The sequence below is a fragment of the Schistosoma mansoni genome (genome assembly GCF_000237925.1).
Source record: "Schistosoma mansoni, WGS project CABG00000000 data, supercontig 0129, strain Puerto Rico, whole genome shotgun sequence".
NCBI lineage: Eukaryota > Metazoa > Platyhelminthes > Trematoda > Strigeidida > Schistosomatidae > Schistosoma > Schistosoma mansoni.
The window spans coordinates 26,172-41,686 of NW_017386036.1; the positions used below are offsets into that span (position 1 = coordinate 26,172).

Sequence of the window (15,515 nt, forward strand, 5' to 3'; positions counted from 1 at the left end):
ATTCCACTATCTCATAACACTTTCATCTCTTTATTTGTGTGATACATATTTACTTTGAGACCTATTTGTACCGGTATTTATGTTTTTTAAATACATTCAAATAAATAGTAGACTCATTGTATTTGAGGATAGGAAACTATTTATAAAAACTGACCTCCTCATCAAATGATAGACTAATAAAGTCATCCTCAAATAACCTTTTGTACCACACTGTTCACGTTTCAACCCTACATTTAAAGTTTGATGTTCAGTGAAAACTGTGAAACTATTTTAATGTAATCGAAATCCTTGTGTAGTTTTTCAGTATAAACCTAAACCTATGTGTTATTATTTGAAAACTATGTAGCAGTTGTTTGAGACTATTTTTCCGGTTAGATTAAATAAACTCCTTGAAGAAAGCGGAATGAAGCTAGTTGTAAGATGATTAAACTATCGAGAGAATTTACAGTAAAACTTTTGGTTATCGAAATTTTACGAACTTAGATTATATAATTACAGTCGTGCTAAAACCAGTCTACCGACTAATACTCAACACTAAACAACAACATAAAGACATTACTTAAAATATATGAATAACGTCATTCTAATCCGCTGTATGTAATGGATAAACACGTTATCTATTTTTCTCTGTTCAGGTAAACGTCTATACACCCTAACTAGGAGATTCACTATATCCTTCAAAAGCATTATGTTAATAAAACAAACATCAAATTAGTCTCATTTTAAGTTCATTATTATTAAACTGTTTATCACATTAATAATATTCTTTTAAAAATGTAGTTGATTATGGTGGGATGAAGTGTAAAAGTAGTCAACTCCACCTTAGGAGTAATGTGGGAATGACTTCGTGAAATAGGAGTAATAGAATGGGAGTTACAAGAAGTGAGAGGATAAAAATTTGAAAGTAGCTTTACGTGTAATAGCTACTGGAAAAATCACCATTGTTTTCTACTTAGATGGAATAAACTGGTTCTTTGAAGTGAGTCACATAAAATTGAAATATTCATATCTTTCATAAGCCAGTGTTTCTTCAGTATTATCATGTATATTCAAATGACCAAGAGATGACAAATCTCCATTCTTCTTTACTTGAATATACCAATCGACAAAATCTGCTCCCAACTTGTTCACAAGTATCTTGTCATCCGTGAGACTACGTAGAGCCTGTTGAATTGTATTGGGAAGTACTTTACAGACACCAGTTTTATCATTTTCTAGTTTCAAACCTGAAGGTGGAGGGTATATCTGACGTTCCAAGCCATCCAGTCCAGCTGCTATTGTGGCAGCAAGCACATGGTAAGAACAAGATGCAGAGGATGGTATACGATTTTCTATGTATGTCTGTTTCTCATTTAAGTTTTTTACACGAATTGATATATACCTATCGTGAAAATCCCAATTCACACAGGAGGGAGCAAGATGTTTATGGAGTCTTCTATAGCAGTTTACTGTTGGACAAGAAATAGCTAACATAGCTGGCAAATGTTCCAAGATGCCTCCAATCCAGTGACGAGCTAGAGTAGATAATCGATCAGGATCTGAGATGTTAAAAAAGGTTAAATGTAGTTTAATTTCCAATATTTATGTTCAGTTTATATTATATGCATAGAAAATTTAAATAACATATTAATATATATATATATATATATATATATATATAGAGAGAGAGAGAGAGAGAGGGTTGATAAATTCATTCCGCTGCATGCATTTTTCATGTGCTCTCTGATTTTGTTGTCCTAATGATTGATACTATTTTAGGGTGGAATATATTTCTCAGATGTAAAGTGAAACGGTTTAATAATCTATTCTAAAGTAGATAATAAATATTTATGTATCAAAGTTAACACAAAAGGATTTTGCAAACTACAAGTAGAAGAATAACTCAGTTCAGATGAAATATCTTTACACATTGCATAATGATTAGTTTGAATAATTAAAAGCACTACATATGTGGACAAACAATTTTGCTTGTCAAATTAATTACACCTATTCTGATCAAATCTTCCATATATTCCAGAAATCTGTCGTTATCTGAAAGAAGGATATTTCGAGAAAGATGTTCGTTATACCAGACAATTATTCAGTGGCGGAGATTTTAAGTAAACCGAAATATTTGCAAAATCAATCCATCGAGACTTACCTTTATCGTCGTAAAATGCATTGCGATTATTATTAGCATACCACAGAGAATGATTATAATGACACCCACTAGAGCTGGAATCCAGTAATGGTGTAGTCATAAACGAAATTTCCATCCCGTGTTTACTTCCAATTTCTTTTACAGCCTGTTTCAATATAAAATAATTATCTGCAGCGGACAATCCCCATGTTGGTATTAAAGGACATTCCAACTGTCCTTCACCATCTTCATTACTGTAATCTTGTATATCGATCCCTGCTAGCTGCATATTGTAATCAATATCCGCAAAATAGTTTTCATAAACGGACAGTAAACTTGTTCTGTACATGTCTCTAAAATTTGTCCAAGGGATTGGTTTTTTAAGGTCAATAAATTGGGTCACATCTTCCGACTTTGGTTCTAAACACGATGTTTCATAACTTCCCTTTACAAAAGCTCTAAACTCCGGTTCAAAAGCTGAATATAACCGTAGATTATATTTATCCTCCAGCTCTTTGATAAGCCTCTGAGCAACAAATCTTGGGTAGGCATACACAGGCTGGTTATTAGGCCAGTATACATCGCATAAAACAGAACAAAATGAATATTTACCACCTTCTTCTGCGTTCAAAACCATTTTATTGTCCTTTTGTGGGTGAGGATAATTCTTTTGTGAAATCCAATGACATGGGTGTAGAGTCGAAAAATCTGGCTTCAAAACACTGTTAATATGTTTCTTTTCAACCACTTCTGGGATGCTGACCATCTAAATATGAAGGCAGCTCAAATTTATTGTGACTGATGGTTTTTCGCAAAATGAAAACAAAATGAGGTACACTTATCGAAATAATTAATCATAAAATTTGCAGAGGAGTTAAATTGTAAAACCTAAACAAGAAAATATGAACTTCTAAAGATCTACTTCATAACTGTGGATTAGATACCTCTAAAATACTGTTTAAACCATAATTTCAATTTACTAGAAGTGTGATGTGTGCTACTAACACGGACAGTTATAAGTAGAATGTATCAAGAATTGGAAGTAAGATTCTTACTGATAGAAGAGGAAATTAAGAAAAAAAAGTTGGAGTGTCAATAGGGATAAAAGAATGATGGATTTTGTAAAGAACGATTCAAGGAAAATGTACAAATAATGTACTCAATGTGTTGTTATCATATTTTACAAATGCTGGGTTCATAACAAAAGTACTTCAGTTAGTAAACAGAATATCACAAAGTTATAAAATTGTCAACAAATAGATCACTTTAGGGGAATTCCAACATGATTAAATGGGCTTTAGATCGGTGCAGATAGAATTTGATAACGATATTACATTTAATTAGCTTAACTACTCGTGAGTTTCTATCGAAACTGGAAGTGACTGATAACTTGTTAAAAGTTTGGATTGACTTTGTTTACTGTCCTGAAGCACCACTAGGCCTCACCATCATTACTACTTTGATTAATGAAGTATATCTTTTGTATCAACGATACGCATAGTAAATTTCTATTCAGTAGTCTGTTGTGACCTATCAGCCACAACGCATCAGACTTCATTCAAATAAGAAACTGGAATAATAGGAACCGATAACTATGACTCTGTACAGAACTAAACAGATGGAATATAACTACTGCTATGAACGAGATAAAACTGCTTGGTTAAGTAGCATAACAATTTATGTAAAATGATGAAAAATATTTTCTCACTAGACTTCCTGGTCATAACCGATTGAATATATCCTTGGATTCTATTTGCCTGCTCCTTCGCTTAAGCCAATAATAGTGTTATCCTTTACGATAAGAAAAATTATGTTCATAGTTTTAATTTCTACTGTATTTCAAGAAAGTTCTTATAAACAACGGAAACAATATTGCCACGTGAGGCTCCATCATTCAAGAAAGTCATAATCACAGCCTTTCAGAGATTGGTTTTACAAGTGGCAATATATTCTAAATATAGCTATAGGACAACCAAATTATTCAGTAAATGGGTATTTTTCTTGAATACAAACTTTTGGCCGTAAAGAATGGGGATCTGAAGTATATCGATTTTTCAGGTGAGTATTCTACCTTAGACGTTTTAACCTAGGTGGAACATCTAAAAGCGTCAACAATTTTTTTTTTCTTATCAAATAAGGATTACGCAGCCACGGGCTTAAATTGTATGTACATGAGATTTGTATATTTTCAAGAAAAATCGTGATTTATATTCACTTACTTCAAATCTTGGTCCAAATGCTATGGACCCTGAATAAATTTCTACCTGACCCATCGCCAACTTCTTGGCAAAACGTGTAGGAAGCAACTTACTCAGATGGATTCCGTTTATATCAGGAAGACTTAGTCTAATGAAGTCATATTTCTCGACGTCTTTAATGAATACTTTCACTTCATCTGATAAATCCACTTCATTTTCTGGTTCCAGAACAAATTTGTTAAACTCTGATCTTATCTAATAATAAGGAAAGTAAAATGTACTCTTTGTATACAAATCGATTCAACGATAAAATTTTTATTAGGATTGATTCATGAGCTAAAAGGCTATAACTGTATGGTAAAATGATGAATATTAAGTGATCTTAGAATATAATCGCAGAAAAATTAAGCATATTAAATTTACAAACTGAATTAGTTGGGCTTTTAATATGAGCTATTTCTCTTATGTTTTTGAGATTATGTTTCATGTTTTGCAAAGATAATAAAAGTCATAGATTATAACATTTTCGGTAAATTTCATAATATCCCTTCTATGCAAGCCAATAAATAAGACAATTTACATTATTTTATAATGATTCAAACACTGAACGAAAATGAATCACTGGTTATTAATTAAGTACTCTTATACTTGGAATGTATGATCAAATAAAGATTCCTAGTCTATTAATAAGCGATTAACAAAGAATGTTTAGTGTCTAAGTTATTAATAAGCTACTTAATTAAAATACTCCACCTGTAGCTCCTAATGGGGCTACTGCCGGTCCCAAGCCCGGATAGAGGAGGAGGGTTATGCATGGGGTTAGCAACTCCAACCCGTAGAAAACTAACTCACTAAAAAAACGTTAACCAGGAAAGATTATCCAAACCATTTAAAATCTACCCTGGGAGTTAGAAGGTCTTCATTTAGAAGAGTTATGACTTCTCATAGTGAAAGCCGAGTTTCTTCGGAAGTCATGAGGCCGATGCACCTTCTTAAAACCAGAGCAACCATTTATCTAGGTACATGGAATGTCCGGACAATGTGGGAGACCAGGAGAGTCTTCCAAATTGCTGCAGAAATGAGAAAATACAACCTGGAGGTGCTTGGAATCAGTGAAACACATTGGACGCAAGTTAGACAACAACGACTATCTTCAGGGGAACTTCTGTTACACTCCGGTCATGAAGAAGAAAATGCCCAACATACACAAGGAGTTGCATTGATGCTGTCCAGAAAAGCGCGAAATGCACTTATTGGATGGGAATCTCATGGACCAAGGATCATCAAAGCCTCCTTCAAAGCGAAGAAAGAGGGCATTACAATGAACGTCATCCAATGCTATGCGCCGACCGACGACTACGATGAAGACGCTAAAGACCAATTCTACGATAGGCTGCAGTCGATCTTCGAGAAGTGTCCAACCAAGGACCTGACCATTCTGATGGGAGATTTCAATGCCAAGGTTGGAGTGGACAACACTGGATACGAAGACATCATGGGACGACATGGACTGGGAGAAAAGAACGAAAATGGTTAGCGATTTACAAACGTATGTCCCTTCAACAAAATGGTCATAGGCGGTACCGTATTCCCACACAAACGCATACACAAAGCCACATGGACTTCACCGGATCACATTGCACAGAACCAAATCGACCATATCTGCATCAATACAAATTTCAGAGGGACGATGGAGGATGTGAGAATCAAGAGAGGAGCTGATACGACCTCAGATCATCACTTGCTGGTCGTCAAGATGAAACTGAAACTCAAGAAGCATTGGACAACGGGGCGGACAACATCACAAAAGTTTACTACAACTTTTCTTCGAGATAATGACAGACTCAACGAATTCAAGATAGTCCTCAGCAATAGGTTCCAGGCCTTTCACGCTCTACTCAATAGAGAGGGAACTACTATGTAAAGCAACTGGAAAGGGATAAAAGAGGCAATCACTTCAACATGTCATGAGGTTCTGGGTCACAAGAAGTACCATCACAAGGAATGGATCACTGTTGTTGTTGAAACAAGAAGGCAGTAATCAATATCTGCCGAACAAGAACAGAGAAAGCCAAGGCACTAGCTGAATACAATGAGGCGAACAAGCAAATGAAGAGGAGCATCAGAGTCGACAAACGTAAATACGTGGAAGGTTTAGCAATGACAGCAGAAAAGGCTGCAACAGAAGGAAACATGAGACAATTGTATGATACAACAAAAGCTCTCTAGAAATTACCGTAAACCAGAACGACCAGTGAAAGGCAAAGAAGACGAAGTAATCACCAACATTGAAGAACAACGGAACATGTGGGTAGAACACTTCAAAGAACTCTTGAATCAACCAGCTTCACTGAACCTACCTAACATCGAAGTAGCACCTACGGACCTCCCAATCGATGTTGGCCCACCAACAATTGAAGAGATCAGCATGGTCATCAGACAAATCAAGAGCGGCAAAGCAATAGGACCAGAAAACATCCCGGCAGAGGCACTGAAAGCAGATGTAGCAACAAATGCAGAGATACTCCAAATTCTCTTCAGTAAAATTCGGAATAAAGAACAAGTACCAAAAGACTGGAAAGAAGGACTTCTGATCGAAATACCAAAAAAGGCGGCCTCAGAAGATGTGATAACTACAGGGGCATCACTCTACTCTCAATACCAGGAAACGTCTTCAACCAGGATATTGTTAAACAGAATGAAGGACTCCGTAGACGCCCAACAGGCTAGATCCCGTAAGGATCGATCGTGTACAGACCAAACCACAACAACGGATCATCGTGGAACAATTAAATGAATAGAATTCATCACTCTACATCAACTTTATCGACTACGAGAAAGCATTTGATAGCGTGGACGGGAGGACACTATGGAGTGGCTGAGAAGATAGTCAATATCATCATCATATGGATTAAACTGCAAAGTCGTGCATGGACGGAAGTTGACAGACTCGTTCGAGGTAAAGACCGGTGTCAGGCAAGGTTGCTTACTCTCGCCCTTTCTCTTTCTCCTGGTGATCGACTGGATCACGAAGACGTCAACATCCGGGGGGAGCACGGGATATAATGGACAGCTAGGATGCAGCTGGACGATCTAGACTTCGCAGATGATCTGACTCTTCTATCACACACGCAACAATAAATGCAGGAGAAGACGACCAGCGTAGCAGCAGCAATAGGTCTCAATATACACAAAGGGAAAAGCAAGACTCTCCGATATAACACAACATGCACCAATCGAATCACACTTGACGGAGAAGCTTTGGAGGATGTAAAATCCTTTACATATCTGGGCAGCATCATTGATGAACACGGTGGATCTGATGCAGATGTGAAAGCGCGGATAGGCAAAGCAAGAGCAGCATATCTACAAATGAAGAACATTTGGAACTCAAAACAACTTTCAACCAACACCAAGATCAGAATTTTCAATACAAATGTCTAGACAGTTCTACTGTATGAGGTGGAAACCTGGAGAAGTGCGAAAGTTATCATCCAGAAGATACAAGTGTTTATTAACAGTTGTCTACGCAAAATACTTCGGATCCGTTGGCCAGACACAATTGGCAACAACTTACTGTGGGAGAGAACAAACCAGATTCCAGAGGAGGAAGAAGCGCTGGAAGTGGATAGGACACACATGGAGGAAATTACCCAACTGCGTCACAAGGCAAGCCTCATATGAGATCCTGAAGGCCAAAGGAAAAGAGGAAGACCAAAGAAAAATTGGATAGATGTAAGAAGGAAGGCCCAGGACAGAGTGGGTTTGAGAATGCTGACTGGTGGCCTATGCTCCATTGGGGGCGACGGGAGTAAGCATATATATATATATATATATATATATATATATATATATATATATTCAGAAAGGAATAACTAAAATGGAATCAATCACTTAAAAAAATATAGGGAAACATTTCAATACCACTAGAAAACTTGAATTTAAAAGAAAATACTTTATTCTAATTGTTCCGGATATTTGCTGTACATATGAAATTCAAGCTCCATCTCACATTTAAACAACCATGATGTAGTATTTAAGTGCATAAACAACTGATAACCTGCTTTTGACAATCATTTTAATTCAACCTTCTTCATAAATATTTATGTATCACCCGATTTTTCGCCCAGTTTTCAGTAGTCCTCTAGAATAAATTGCCTGTCTTGTGCACAGTTCTTTAGAGTTATACTTGAAAATTTAACATTAATTTTCTCAAAGAAGAAATTCTCTCTTTAAATAAAATTTACTTATTAATGAAAGGAGAGAAGTAACTGAAAATAGGACATACACAACTTATTTCCTAAATGCATTTTAATAACACTCTAGTGATGGGATCCTCAACAGTCACTTATGAAAATAACTACAAATCCTCTTTGATAAGAAGTCACATGAAGTGACATAGATATTTGTAGGACAACTGACACTTATAAGAGATTCTGTTGAGCGTCATTGTGAGAAAAATATATAAAAAAAGCGTGGTCGATCCTAACAAAAGGTTATAGGAAACTTATATTCAGACAAGTAATGACCAAAAACAGAACCTTTTGCGACTGTATGACTATATAATTGTATTTATTCTCTGTGTGCATTTAAACATCCTTCCAATAAAGTTGGACGAGAGACTTGCAGTAAATGTAAGAGATACACCTAAATTATTGTATTCGTCATTTACACTTTAGTCAACTAGGGTATATGAAACAGTAAGAATTGACGGCTAATTCACTCAAAATCCAATAAAAGGATATTATTTTTAAAGATTGATCTGAATTTTTTTCTTAAGAAGAAATGTCGTTTAGGATAACGACAATTATTGAAGTCATATTAAGATTAAAAAAGCATCTGAGTTACAATTTGATCCGATTATTAATAAGATTGTAGGTGTCATTACCAAGGTTTGACTTGATAATTTCAAATAAACTAAGGATTGGGTAGATTGTTTTCAATAAAAATAATATACTGGTAATATCCCATTGAGTAGAAAACTAAAAAAAAACTTGATTTTTCTACTCATTGGGATATTACAAATATATTATTATATTATTAATATCTGAGGTAAACTTAATTGAACAATAAAGTAAACAAACTTCAGTTTCTTGAAAGACCTGAGGAAAAACCTGAACTCTTTCACACTATAGATTACTCAACATTCACAAACCAATCAAGGACAGATCGAAACTTATGGTCATGTGAGTGTAGTACTCGGAAAGTATGGTGATATAAGAAAGTTTAATGAATTAGGTCTTGACCAAAAACAAATTAATCTAACATGATTGTTTACTATTTACTAATATGATCTCAGATTACTCTTTGTTACAAGCATTTATTATGTACATAAGTATACGCTAATCATACAAAAAGAAACAGAATAATAACTACGGTCACATAAAACTCGGTAAGAGGATCGATATTTCAATTAAAGACAAATTATGTTTCAAGTTATGTACATTATACTGAACTTTAAGCTCTTCAAATTACTCAACTTAGTGATGTGGAATACAACAACCTGGACGTATAAATATTTATGTCGGATTCCATACACTTCATGATAAAATGCAGTAAAACCGTATAAAAAAATTACTAGTAACAGTGATGACCTTTATGGTATACTATGTGTTACATGTTGCAAGCGAATCAGAAACTTTATGTTAAGCAAAAAATATACAAATTATTTCTAAAACGTTTTTCAAAATGACTTTCCAAGACTCAGGTGCATGTAACTGGATTAAACATAATTATATTGAAAGCATGGAACAATCTGAGTTAGATCATGATTGGTTTATGACTTCAATGATGTTCAACAATCTCCACAACTCTTTACTGATAAATATAATTACGTTGTTCACTATTAAAAATTGGCTAAATAAAACTAGATAGAAATCAATATAAATAACAAATAATTATTATACTGGAGTCAATTAATCTACATCGAATTATGAACAACAATATTGACGAAACATGAAACACACATTTACATAAAACTAACATGCAAACGTTTATCTTTAATTTCTACTTCTTTAGTTATTCTGGAAACATACTAGCTAATTACCAGCAGATAAAATAAGTACCAGAGTAACTGTTAAATAAAAGGTTAAATTAGGCTAGTTTCAGGGAATTAAAAATCAAAAAAGTTCCCGGATGACAAATACTTATTCCCTATTTTTCTATTTAAACACATAAACATCTGCACAAGGAGGCACCGAATACATATGCGCCATATAAATCATCCATTTTGTGTGAGGGCTGGGATACTGCCCAGACGCCCAGACCGAAGCTGGTGGTTTTTTTAGGGGGGGCACTCCACGAGCCTTCGACCTAAAGGTCTAATCCACAAAGCAGTGGAGGAACGTTAGGAGATGAAGTCCCATGGTATCCGGCGACCAAGAATGGGTTCATACATCAGTTGTTCCCTCAAGATACTGGAGCCCATGTGCACCATTGGTTTGGAATCAGGGTTTTCCAACTCCCCTAGGTGGACTTTTCGTGTCCACTGACCCAGTCAAAGCGCCGGACATTCGCTTTTCGTCCTCTTAATTTCGTAGACATCACTCCCGTCTCGAGAAGGTAGAGTACGACTTCTCTGACAGTGGTTGAGTACATGTAGCCATGTGAGAGAATTACGAGGGAGAGAGCGAACTCTCCCTACCCTCGAACGTACCAGGGTACTTTGGGGTGCACGACACGTAGATTAACATTAAGCAAAGAAAAACCATTCAAGAAAATAAAACGTGTTATTGAAACCTAGATAAAGAAATTAATTATAAAAAGTAAGGAAGAGCTGATGACTTAAGATGATGTACGAGTGTGGTGTATGCTACATATGTTGACAGAGATAAGTAGCATGTGACACAAATCAAAAGTTGAATGACTGGTAGCAGATGTTTAAGAGGATCGAATTGAATAAAACAGAGAGGGAAATAGAAAGGAATTGTGAATTCGAAGAATCAGATGGAATTTAAAGGACTATGATGCAAAATTTGTAAATAAAGCATTTAAAGTATGGTTCTCCTATTTTATGAAAACATTCTGTAATTTTATATTTAACAATAAATTGGTTGACCATTTCTGAGTTCTAGTTCATTACACGAGATCAAAGAAAACTCTAAATAGAATGTCGATGTGCTTGAATGCACCACATGTTTAAAATCAACACGTTTTGCGAAAAGAGACGAACGGTAGGTAACTCGAACATGAGAACTGATTCAGGTCCATTGAACTGATATGCAACTATTAAATAGCAACACGTCAATGAAAACAATCACACTCGATGAAGATGAAAGAGGACAGGGGCTTGAAAGAGATTCTTCATGTCTCAAGTAGAGACAACTAAGTGAGCAACAATGAAGTATATGTAGCGTATCTCATACAACAATGACTAATGAAAACAAGCATGAATTTCTTGACGTTGCCACGTTGTAAGGCCCACAACACTAATTTTCGTGGCGAAATCAACATTTCCCAATTATTGGTAAACAAAGATAGATAGTGGCTAGCAGTGGAATCCAGGACGCGCGTTTCGTCCTATTTGGGACTCGTCAGCTGGATGTGCCCGCGATGGCGTTTGAAGCGAAAGGTACTGCGTTCGAGTCCCAGAGTGAACATCAACTCTGAGATGCATGTACATCCAGCTCACCAGTCCTAAAACTTCAATGGGAAGATTCATACAAACAATACTAAGTGAATTTCCCAATTATGTTGATTTGGGTCGACCCTAACTGGCACATCGAAAATAACATTTTAATATCCCAGTTCGGTTCAGAGTAGTATAAAGATATTTTTAAAGAGTGTATAATAATCAAACATTCCATTTATTTCACGTTATGAATAAAATATACATTCCTATTTCCGTAAATTCTGAATTCGTCAAAACTCGAGTAATCGGTAATACTAATATGTCAAATATTGAGGCAACGAATTGTGTAAAAACCATAGCACTAGTTTACTTGGGATATTTTGTTTAGTCACAAACGACAAAATTGTGAGTGATTTGTTTTCGTCAACACCATACTTTACACTTGCTTGTTTCAGAACAGAGTATCGATCAGAGAATAAAGAGAAAACGTTATAAACAAACTTCTGTCGAATGTCATCAACGATAGACCGTAATGTTCACATTTATCTATTTGTGTTTAATGGTGAAAAATTCAGCTTCGACTTTCCTTTGAAAATCTATGTCCTACTCAGTCAATGGTTTCATATTAGCAACGAAACTGTTTACTCTAGCCAGTATAATTACAGATTAGTTCTGATCAAGCATGTTGAAATTTATTGCTCAGATGCACGAAAACAATATTTCTACACGTATTATCAAGATCAAACAATTGAATTTCAAAACCATTTCATTCACACTCACCCGTTCCATTATGTGTTAACGCAAGATGAAGTTGAATTATTTGTAATATGATGAGGCGTAATCTCTTCAAATGGTGTATTAGTTAGTTAATAGTTTGAGGTAATAAATTACGTTAGTTTTTAACTGGATGGTGTTTTTGAGTTTGTACACATCATGTTTGTTCTTAATATATAAGGAAAATTTTAATATATTTCGATAACCAATCAGATGTGCAGAATTTAAATACTATTCAGCATTGGTCGGAGTTTAATTTCCGCCATATGTGTGGTGTATGCTTCTTATGTTGGCATATGTAAGTAATATGCAACACAAATCAGAAGTAGAATGCTTATCAAAAGAAGATTAAGAAGATTGAACTGAAGAGAACAGGAAGGAATTAGAATTGTTTGGTCATCTGAGAATTATATCCATCTACATGAAATGGTCTTAGTTTCTTCAGTATTTTTATTCAATGAATACAGGAGGGAGAGTTAGAAAGTCATATGCCACATCAACGAATGATTTAGGAATCACGTCTAGTTAGCTTTTTAAATCTTTAACCGAATCATTTTGATTATAGATTATGTAATTATTTAAACCGTTTTAGCATACAAACCTTCAACTCTTTTTGGGTATTGAGTTCTATTGCAAGTGAGTTCTAAAACAAACGTATTCATAATGTAAACTAGATAAATATGGCACAACTGTGAGTGCTTTTGTGTAAATTCACATTAACATGTTTCTCCGATAACTGATCTCCAAAAGTGACTTAAATGTTAAAATTTATTGCTTAGATACATGAAGATAGAACAATTGTTTATGAAGAAAACAAATATCTCACTTTTTTCTCAAGAATACCTTAAATCTACATTCTACACAATAAATTGAATTCTTGTAACTACGGTTGCCAATAAATCTACCTAATCCTAGTAACACACTTTTCTCAGAGTCAAAAAAATGTTCGTATAGTAATTCCGAGGAAATCTAATTTTGATGAGTAAGCAGACTGTGCTCACGTGCGAGATTGATAGTTCCTGGGTTCGGATCTCGCGAGGCGGGATCATGGATGCACACTGCTGAGGAGTCCCACTATATGACAAAACGGCCGTCCAGTGCTTCCAGGTTTTCTAAGTTGGTCTAGCTTCAATTGGCTCGTGAATTCAACCATAAAATTACTAAAATCTCCAAAAAACCCCTTCTGTTTTTGAATACACAAAGGGGTTTGAATTTTCGTATGGCTAAGGTTTCAATAAACCTTAGTATACGTCCTTTTACACTTTTATACAACACTACCAAAGCCGAGTTAAGATCAATTTTATGGCCTGTTTCGATTATATGTTTGATAATGGAGGAGGATGGATGTTTATCATCTACTCTAATTGGCTAATTTGATTATGTTTGTTTCTGCTACCATTTTGGTACATGTTCACATACCCTAATTTTCAGATCACGATTGCTCCTCCCTAAGTATGTGTGACCACACACACATTTAAATTGGCAAGCACAGTGGGATGTGACACAATCATTTTCATGTCTTTTAGGTTTTCGATGAAGCATGAACCCCGTTCTTCCTTTGATAATGACCTTTACTGCGCAATACGTTTTGTTGATGACTGATTTAAGCCTTTGTTTCAATAAAAGGCTATTTGAATCACCTTTAAATGGTAAGTTGATGTAGACAGGCTTTTTTTCCACCAAGGCTACAGTAGGTCTCACTGTACCATGAACTTTCCATCTATTTATGGGTTTAGGTGGATAACCATTCCCCATTAATGTCTTGTTTAACAACTTAACATCATCATCAATAGCGTTGTATGTACAAATACGATCAAGTCTGTCAAATAGGCACCTTATCAAACCCCGTTTGTATTGCACAGGGCAGTAACTATGATAACTAGGGTATTGGCCTGTCCACGTTGGTTTTCGAAAAATGGATCGTTTGATTGAGCCATCTTCTCGTCTACTGAGAAGTATATTCAGGAAGGGAAACTGGTCGTCCTTCTCCTCTTCGCATGTGAGACCGATGTGGTTTTGAATAGTGTCAAGTCTATTCAATAAACAGTTCATATCATCCTTTCTTTCACAGACAACTAAGATATCGTCCACATATCGCTTATAAAGTGATAAGTTTTCGATTAGGTCTTCAACCAGATTTTCAACATGAGCCATGAACACATCTGCTAATAATGGTCCTAACGGACTACACATATTAACCCCATCAATCTGGCGAAAGTATTCGCCTTCAAAAGTGAACTGAACGTTGTCAGTACATAATAGTAGTAAATCTTTAAGAGTTTTTAAAGGGACAGGTAATATAAGGTTGTTTAAGGATATATAGTCACATGATATGTCGACAGTCTTTTTCAAACGTACATTTATGAATAAGGAATTTACGTCAAATGAACACATTGTCTTTCCCTTGATATTAATATCACCTAAATGGTCGACCAATTCAAAAGAATCCTTCAGAGAATACTTATATACATGTCTTCGAATAGGATCCAGCAATTTTGTTAGCCATTTAGCTAGGTTATGTGTAGGCGATCTGCACATTGATAAAGTTGGCGTAAAGGAATATTTGATTTGTGAACTTTGGGTAGTCCATATAAATGAGGATACGCAGAACCCATAGGTTTTAAGAAATTAAATTCCTCTTTATTAATAATATTCATGTGTAACAATTTTTTAGGTTTGAATTTACTCTTCCCTCTAGTTTGCTAATACCTCCGAATTCAACATCAGGCATGAATTTACTTTCATCACTGAGGATAGATAACATCTTACTTTTATATTCACATGTGTTCATGATAATCACGCCTGATCCCTTATCAGGCTTCAACAAGACAATATCAAGGTTCGTTCGTAGTTC

General features: G+C 35.3%; 1 protein-coding gene across 1 annotated transcript; it reads right to left on the minus strand.

The window, feature by feature from the left end:
• Window positions 1–735: 735 nt before the first annotated feature.
• On the minus strand, window positions 736–12,244 carry Smp_021460 (glutamine synthetase bacteria, putative; the record flags this gene model as incomplete). Its single annotated transcript, XM_018792726.1, has 5 exons — window positions 736–1,538; window positions 2,141–2,885; window positions 4,339–4,572; window positions 10,301–10,340; window positions 12,150–12,244. 5 exons carry the CDS (start codon window positions 12,242–12,244, stop codon window positions 985–987), a joined length of 1,668 nt encoding a protein of 555 aa, XP_018644154.1. The 3' UTR covers window positions 736–984.
• Between the last annotated feature and the right edge of the window lie 3,271 nt (window positions 12,245–15,515).